The 9,714-nt window shown below is 37.4% G+C and overlaps 1 protein-coding gene across 1 annotated transcript in view; it reads left to right on the top strand.

Moving 5' to 3' along the window:
• Window positions 1-9,480, top strand: part of LOC145013384 (uncharacterized) — a 48,356-nt gene extending 38,876 nt beyond the window's left edge. Inside the window, exons 5-6 of the mRNA XM_078972177.1 lie at window positions 8,161-8,219; window positions 9,276-9,480. Coding sequence (XP_078828303.1) covers window positions 8,161-8,219; window positions 9,276-9,480 — 264 coding nt within the window. The remainder of the gene's footprint in view (window positions 1-8,160; window positions 8,220-9,275) is intronic.
• The last annotated feature ends 234 nt before the right edge of the window (window positions 9,481-9,714 follow it).

The following is a 9,714-nucleotide window of genomic DNA, read 5'->3' on the forward strand; positions in this document are numbered from 1 at the left end:
TTTAAAACTTAAGTTTATGTTTTCATGGTGGAGAATTAGTGAATCGTCATTCACTTACCTTAAAATTGTTTGCATGTTGGATTACAACATCCTTTTTCTAATATGTAAATAATGTTGTTGGATCGTAGCCCTAATTTTCTTATTGGGTGATAATTAGGGATTCAAATTCTAATAAATCTTTGTCCTTTCTATTTGTAGATGTCAAACGTGAACATCGCTGTTGGTAGCTCATTCACATTGATGAGCGTTTGCCAAAAGGTGACTTTCGATGGAACGAACTTTAGCGAATGGATAAGATACATTCGCACGATTGCTCGCTACGAGGACAAGTAGTATGTCCTTGACGAGAAGCTCGAGAAGATCAATCCAGAAGTTGCTACTCCGACTGAAATGACTGCTTTTGAGACTCATGAACGTGATGCGACGATGGTTCATTGCATCATGATAGCCACAATAAACGCCGAATTCCAAAAGTCCTATGAGGACATGTATCCGTATGAAATGCATCAAGACTTATTGGAGAGATACCATCAAAACGAGAGGCAGGAATGTTACGAGATCTTCACTAACATCATCTCTGCTAAAATGGGACATGGAGATTCTCTAACCGTACACTTGCAAAATATGCAAAGGTATGTTGATCGTCTTCGCAAACTGAATGTCAACTTTGGGGAAGACTTGGCTATCGACATCGTACTTCATTCCTTCCCTCCATGTTACAACCAATTTAGGATGACCTACCACATGAACAACGAGGAGGTCACCCTAAGAAAACTTCAAGGTCTCCTAAGGGTTGTTGAGAGAAACCTCAAGGACAAGTCTGTTGCACCAACTCCCAATCCACCCGCTGCTCCAGTTTTGGCTATTAGGCAGGGAAGGGGCAAGAAGAGGAAGGCTCCATCTAAGAGCTACCGCAAGGGAAAGTCCTGAGATGGTTCCTCTTCTAGTGGGATCAAAGTTGATACTGCTAAGCCCAACCCTAACCCAAAGGAGGCAGAGTGCCACCATTGCCACAAAATAGGGCATTGGAAGAGAAGCTGCCCAGAATACCTACAAGCCATCAGGGAAGGAAAGATCAAGCTGTCTTTCGCAGGTACCTACACAACTAAATCTAATGATTCATGTCATGTTATTTCTTGGGTCCTCGATACCGGGTGTGGTTACCACATTTGTTATGAATTGTAGGGACTAAGAAGAAATAGGGATGTGGAGCGTGAAAAAATAAATCTAATCATAGGGAACAGAAGATCGTCGGTTGTGACCAAGATTGGAGTGTATTATTTAATGCTTAGTAATGGATTAAGTTTAGATTTAAATAATTGTTGCTACTCGCCAGATATGGCAAGAAACATCATTTCGTTTCACGGTTTGTTTAGCCAAGGAGTTAGATTTTCTTTTAATAATGAGAATGGTTCAATTTATGCTTATCTAAATGGTGTCTTATATTTTGAAGCAATGCCATGTAATGGAATTTATGAAACTGTTATGATTGTAGATAACCTAGGAAATGATGTTTTATGCATGGATTCTTCCAATAGTATGGATAGAGCATCCTTGTGGCATTGTCGTCTTGGACATGTCAACAAGAAACGCATAGCCCAACTCCAAAAGGATGGAGTGTTAGAGTCATTCGACCTTAGGGAAGATGACATATGCGAATCTTGTTTACTTGGAAAGATGACCAAGTCGCCCTTCACTGGCACATGTGAAAAGGGTGAGGGTTTATTGGACCTAATACATACCGATGTATGTGGACCCTTTAGATCTACCACAAAGGATGGGAACCGATTTTATGTGACTTTCACCGATGATTATAGTAGATATGGGTATATTTACTTAATCAAGAAAAAGTCAGAAACATTTGAAAAGTTCAAAGAATTCAAACATGAAGTGGAGATTCAATTGGGCAGGAAAATCAAGATGATTTGATCCGATTGAGGAGGAGAGTACCTAAGTCTTGAATTCCACGACTATATCGAAGAATGTGGAATAGTTTCGCAATTGACGCCACCTGGGACACCGCAGTTGAATGGTGTGGCAGAAAGGCGTAATCGAACCTTGTTAGACATGGTTCGTTCTATTATGAGTCGTGCTTCACTACCTATCTCATTCTGGGTGTATGCCTTAGAGACTTCTGCCCATATCCTTAACCAAGTCCCTACTAAGAAGGTTGTCAAAACACCTCACGAGATGTGGACAGGGAAGGCTCCCTCATTAGTACATATCAAGGTTTGGGGTTGCGAGGCTTTCGTAAGACGAGATACTTACGACAAGCTCGAACCTCGTACTGAGCGATGTATTTTCATCGGCTACCAGCAGAAATCCTTTGGATATCTCTTTTATAGACCGAGTGATAATTTTGTCTTCGTTGCGAGGAGAGGGGTTTTCCAAGACTGAGAACTCATAAGCCAAGGAGATAGTGGGAGGCAAATAGAGCTTGAAGAGATTCAAGAATCGATTGATGAAGGAACCTCTACCGCTAGTGCTCAACCCGAGGAGGAAACTCCGGTTGAACCTATTGACCAGTCCTTACCTCTTAGACGTTCCGAAAGAGTTAGAGTTCAACCCCAGTTTTATGGTTTTCATATTACTACCGAAGGGGAGACGTATATTAGTGATGGTACACTAATAAATGTAGATGAACCTAATAGCTATAAGGAAGCCATGGCAGGCCCGAAGTCTGTAAAATGGAAAGAGGCAATGCACAATGAGATACAATCCATGTATGGCAACCAAGTTTGGAATTTGGTTGATAATGTGCCCGGACGTAAGACCGTTGGGTGCAAATGGATCTTCAAGAAGAAGATCGATGTGGATGGGAATGTACACACATATAAGGCGTGATTGGTTGCGAAGAGCTTTACTCAAACTCCTGGAGTTGACTATGATGAGACCTTCTCACCAGTTGCGAAGATAAAGTCTATTAGGGTGATGCTAGCTATTGCCGCATTTCATGATTATGAGATTTGGCAAATGGATGTCAAGAACACTTTCCTTAATGGGAAGTTGGCTGAGGATTTTTACATGCCTCAGCCGGAGGGTTTTGTTGATCCGAAGCATCCCAATAGAGTGTGTAAACTTGAGAAATCCATTTATTGACTTAAGCAAGCGTCTTGCAGATGGAATCTTTTCTTTGATGAGAAAGTCAAAGAGTTTGGATTTGTACGAAGCAAAGATGAGTCTTGTGTATATTTCAAGGCCAGTGGGAGTGTAGTTAGCTTTCTCGTTTTGTATTTCAATGACATACTGCTCATAGGAAACGACATCCCGACACTGCAGGAGGTTAAGTCCTGGCTCGGGAACTGCTTCGCTATGAAGGACATCGGATAGGCTTCCTATATCTTGGGTATAAAGATAGTGAGAAAACGAAGTAAGAGACTAATAGGACTTAGTCAGAACACTTAGATGGATAAAGTACTAAAACGTTTTAGTATGGAAAATTCGATGAAACGAGAAATACCGATACAAAGTAATGCCAAGTTGAGTAAGACTCAAAGTTCGAGTACCGAAGCCGAAATAGCAGAAATGATCCGAGTACCATACGCTTCCACAGTTGGCTCAATCATGTATGCTATGACTTGTAATCGCCCTGATGTAGCCTTTTCTTTGAGCATGGTTAGTAGATATCAACGAAACCCTAGCAGAGCCCATTGGATTACGGTCAAGAATATCCTTAAGTACCTTCGGAGGACCAAGGAATGGTTTTTGTTCCTCGGGGGGAGTGATGACTTGAAGGTGTGAAGGTATAGTGACGCCAGCTTTCATACCGATAGGGACAACTTCCGTTTGCAGTCGGGTTGGGTGTTTACCCTTAATGGAGGAGCAGTAACTTGGAAGAGTTCCAAGCTGGAAACTGTAGCTGATTCAACGTGTGAATCAGAGTACATTGCAGCGAGCGAAGCGTCGAAGGAGGCAATATGGTTGAAGAACTTCATTGGTGATCTTGGAGTTGTGCCTGCCATAAAGGTGCCTATGGAAATTTTTTGTGATAATGAAGTAGCAGTTGCCTTGACCAAGGAACCAAGGGATCATGGCAGATCTCGTCATATCGACAGAGAATATAATTTCATTAGACATCGAGTAGAAGAAGGACACCTCGTGGTCAGGAGGATATCATCATAAGATAACCCAGTAGATCCGCTTACGAAGGGACTGAGTAGGGTTAAGCATTTGCAGCATGCTAGGAGTATTGGACTCAGAGATGATATTAGATTAGATTAGATAATTTTATAAACTTTTAATAGATAAATGTAATTTAACATTTGATGAATAAATAAAGGAGTATTGTTTATAAGTAAAGTTACTGTCTTATGTTAAATGTCTAACTATTGTTTCACTTTGCATGTTTTGACTTCCAGAATAATTGAGTTTATTTAGAATAATCGAATTATTCAAACAATCCACAATCGTTCATATGTTGGAAGTAGGTATGAATGAATATTGCCATGAATTGGTGTGTAGATTGTCTAAATGGTATTAGACATAGCAAAATTTTGTTGGAACATTCATGAGTGCTTATGAACCTGTTTTGAGCATTGGAACAAACCCGCGCTTGCTTGAATCACCTGATGGAATTTCACGCAAAGGTTGATCGCAAGACGATAATATCATATGGTCTTAAAACCTAGATATATGGTTTGTTATTTTTTAATTGGTTGTACATTGATAATGCGAAACGACATCAGTAAATTGATGTTATAAAACGCATTGTTGTGTATAATTGATTAATGAATAAGTAAATGCATATAAGTCGAAGTTTATCTGTTACTTTTATCATAAGAGGGTAAAAGGGATATCTCGGCCACTCGATGATTTGATTTGACTTATGTGTCGGGCCCGGTCAGAACTAAATTGATGTGTTCGATTAAGTTCTATGTCAAATAAATCTGAGACCGAGAAACGAATTGTTGGACAATTGGTTCCATAGAATTGTCTCCATAATATTTTAACAGAGGACTCTACGATCCCTTATCTAAAGGACATGACTGATAAGATCAGAGTTTGATAGCATCTTTGAGAGCTACGATTGCTAATCAAATTATGATTGTATATATAGTTACTAGACTTATCCAAGAGGGAGACTGTTGGAATAGTGTCTAAGGCTGCAACTATATTTGGCAAGTATTTGATCCGGTTGCGCATGGTCTTTTTGGGTTGCCTTCACCATAGCAACTTGACAGGATGATTTATACTGAGAGAAGAGTATTGTTAATATATTATGGGTATAATATAAGGAATAATAATATTGTTATTTGATTAATATACGTCATAAATTAATTATGAATTGATTTGGTGACTTAAAAAGATTAATTGAATAAAGGGGCATAAACTATCAATTGTATGATAGTTGTATTTTGAGCAGTGATTTCTTATGGATAAGGGATGGACGATTTTAGGGTTTGGAAGAGCCTAGAAATCGTCCAAGGCTTATCATTAAGGATATTGGATTGCTTAGGGCCTAAGTTATCCAATTAGGGTTTTAAGGGTGAAACCCTAGGAGGCTCACTAGTATAAATACACCTACAGGGTTGAGGAAATCGGCACTCTTGAATTTCAAGAAACCCTGACCGATTTCTCACCCTTCTATCTCTCTCTATTATCATCCTCTTGCTAGTTGGTGTTTGTAAGCCATTAGAGGAGTGTCAATTTTGACTGTAAGCTCCAAGGACAAGAAGATTCAAGCAAGCAACTTAAAGTAATCCTTTAGATCAGTTTTTATATGTTATGATTTGAATGTTGTTTCATTAGATCTATCAATCAAAGTCTTGGATACATTGCATGTTCAATTAGAGAAACCTAGATCCAAACATTAGTGATTGTATGTGCTCATAGGAAAGTTCTTATGGTTCAAACCCATCATATAGTTCATAGAAAAAAATTATTTCATGAAAATTCAAGTAATCAAGATTGCATATTTTCGTTCAACAAGAAAGTTAATGTTAATTAGTTTTTTATATAATGTTGAGCAAACAAGGGTTTTTCTTCAAACAAAATTTGAAGTTTGAAAATAACTGTAGTTTTTTGTTTACAAAATATTTGAAGGTATTCGATGACAAAGACCTCTAGTTGTGTTATTGTCATCTCGAAGCTGGACTTAAGTACGGTAAACGATCAAACATTGATGTTGAATTTAAACTTGATTCACGACTTCTTATTGTAATATCATAGTTTTTTTTTTAAAGCAAAGAATATATTTTTATGAGAGTTGATTTATACACAATAATTTATTCTTTAAAATGTTATATTGTACAACTCTATAAAACATAAATTGTTGTGTACGGAAAAAAAAATTTACCATAATTTTCAAGTGTTAATTCATCTTTTCTAAAACAAAAATTTTGATTACACTGATTGTTTAAAATTAATTATAACTATCATGGATTAATAGTTTAAATATTGGAATAAAGTATCTAAGAGACTAGAAGATTGTTTGATCAAATCCAATCAAAATCAATTTTACTTTGCGAAAAATTACATTGATTGGTCCAATGTGGAGCGTCATTCATATATACACGACACATTCCTTTATTACATCGTGCTTGGGCCTCCCATAATTAGAAGTACATGAACAGTCCTTCACATTAAAGATACATGTCTACATTTATGAATTGCTATTACATTCGTTCATAAATGTAGTGTTTGCCACAATTTTAATGCCAAGTGTCTGATATTATCAATGAAGATGTTCAGACTACAATAGATTCAACTAATCGTATCAACAAATTCCCACCAACAAACAAACTCGGTCTCGCCACTACTGTCTCACTGGACTCGGTTTATTTTTATTCATATATACAATGAGGTGATTGTATGTATGAAGTGTGGAGTATAAGGTAGAACTAGGAAATTATATGCTAGATGTGGTTTAAACATTTAATTAAAATTGTAACATCTGAATTTATAGGTATTATTGTTGAAAAATCTTTTATGCATAGTTTGTGTATTTAGGAGTTTTGTTTATCCACAGAGTAATGCATGGGTTGCCTCGGCATGGTGGTGACATGTCACCATAATAGGAATGTTTAATGAGACCGCGACGCGACGCCGTATTGTGCATAAAACCTAAGTTTCAGGATTTGGCACCTATATAGGGAATATGGTGGCAAGGTTTTCAACCACCCTTAGCCTCCATCACCTCCAAAAGATCCCCTCATAAACCAAGTAGTGTTCTAGGGTGCCAATCGCGAGTATCAAATAAATGAAAACGATCAATATATGTATCTCCATATATTTTCTTATTAAAAAAAGATTATACAACTCAATAGTGTTCTTCAATGTGGATTGACCAAGAGTATGCCACATATTTATTTTGTTAAAACCATATATTGGTTTAGTAACCTTTAATCCAAGTTCTAAAATGCAGTCAAACAATAAATACATTTCATCTGTTAGATCTTCAAGAAGAAACTGAACTTGAGGAGTGAGAAAGTAGATCTGATAAGATTTTATAGAGAGAGAAAATAGATCTGAGATGATTTTTAGAGAGAGATAACAGATATGAACACGAATATAAGAATAAAACAAAATTTTCTTTTTCTATTTCTCTTCTAAGACACAAATTAAGAAAAATCAGATGATAGAATGTCTAAAAGATAATAGATCTGAAATGGGTTTTGCAATACTAAGAGATATTTCAATTTTTATTTTCATAAAAATTACAAAACTTGAAGAACAAAGTGAGATTCATGAAATTTATTTGCCATATTTGATCGATTCTTGAAATAATTGCTGAGATCTACAAGAACCCGCTCTGATACCACTTGTTAGGAATAAAGACAAGATGACAAATGATGAACCTGACAAACAATCACGAATCAATCACCATAATGTGCAAGTAATCTGACAATGTTTTTTATTCTCAATAATTTGGATTTGAATGTACAAAGAACCCTTTTATGGGAAAAATTTTACACCACAAGCTAACCTAATGATTATTTAATATGGAAAATAAAACATTTACCAAAATATAAAACCCTAAAAAGGCTTCCCGAAATAACCAAAAATTCCAAATGAGTTTCAATATCTCAAATACTTAACAAGCCCGTACTACTGGATGCACAAGATCTATACCCAAGACAATGAAGACCACGATAAACTTAGGAAGCTCGAGAGTGTGAGCCTTTTTGTATGTTTACTGATTGTTTGGATGTTATGTTTCAGCAAGATGATGACACATGGTGGGACAGGAGGATCTGGATCGAAATCTGGTTCGGGTTCAGGTGACAAACCAATTGATGAGGGACTATGCGAGTTTATTACGTCAGAGGTTACTAGAGGCATCCTTGAGGCGACCCAATTGTTGTTTAGGTCGATCTAGGAAGGTGTCACGGAATTGATGGAGGGTTGCCTTTGGATATTCAATGTCGATCTAACTTGTAGTTAGCATGGAGCCTAATTCGATGACTTTAGGAGATGCGAGGTACCAAAATTCTTTGGAGTGAAAGACCCTATTGCGTCTAGGTGTAGAATTGGAGATATTGAGTGTGCCTAGATGACGAGCTTCTGCTCCTAGAGGTCGAAGGTGAGGTTCACTATCGGATATTTGAGGGAGCATGCCCGTGAATTGTGGTAAGAGGTTGGGTAAACTCTGGGAGCCCAGACCATTGAAGCCATAACCTGGTCAGATTTTATGACATGGTTTCGAGTGGAGTTTGCACAAGCTATTGAGGTGGAACAGCTAGCGAGTGAGTTTATGTATGTACAATAGACAATAGTCACAATGGTGGAAACCAATGCCAATTTAAGAGAAAGAGGGAGAGAGAGAGAGAGAGAGAGTGTGTGTGTGTGTGTGTTTGTATGTGTGTGTAACATTTCGTTTATTTCATAAATAAATAGACAAAATTACTGAATGAATTGTAGCCCAAAAATTATAATTATATAGCAAGGTATTGGTTTTGGGAAGCCAAACACCATAAGTTGGATTATTAGAGGGTCAAAGTATAGATTCGAGATTTATTTTGTAAATATTTTAGAAGATAAGGGGATGTTTGGTAAGTATTAGACCTAATATGAAAGGATTTATGAAAACAGTGGCTAAAGAGTTAATTATGGACCTTATTTGAAAAAAATTATATAGGAGGGGCTGCATGCTAATTTTAGGACTTAAGTTGAAGGGTTTTTGGTTGGCTGGGGTTCAAAAGGTAAATTTCGGACCACATTTGTAAAGGATTTAGGAGGCAAGGTTTAAATGGTAAATTTTGGATCATAGTTGGAAAGAATTTTATGGGCAGAGACTGGTTATGCCATTATGACAATAAATTAGATTTGGTGATCAGGTATATAACCCACCATGTAACTCTAACCCTTGTTGTGTTTACAGCCGCCATCCTCTCAACCCTCATTCTCCTTCGGCCACCAACCTTGTATCTCCCATCATCGGCTGCCACCACCGACCGCCGTGTCGGGTGGGGATGTGCGTTGCCTTGTTGTGTTGACTTGGTTGACATGCTTGATACTCTAATCCTCCCAATGAAGCCCTAATAGGCTTAGTGAAACCTTAATGGGCCTAGTGGAATCATAATGGGCCTAATGAACCCTAATTGGTTAAAGGACCAAGTTATTGGACCTATTGGGCTAATATGGGTTGGAAACCCTAATTAGGGTATGGAAAACCCTAATGCCATGAAAACTTATTTTGGTACTTATTTGTACCGCAATGGTATTACTTAATGAACTTAAAATATTAATTAATAACCAATTGCAATTAACCTAAGG

This window comes from Lactuca saligna, chromosome 1, assembly GCF_052625555.1.
Source record: "Lactuca saligna cultivar CGN05327 chromosome 1, ASM5262555v1, whole genome shotgun sequence".
Lineage (NCBI taxonomy): Eukaryota > Viridiplantae > Streptophyta > Magnoliopsida > Asterales > Asteraceae > Lactuca > Lactuca saligna.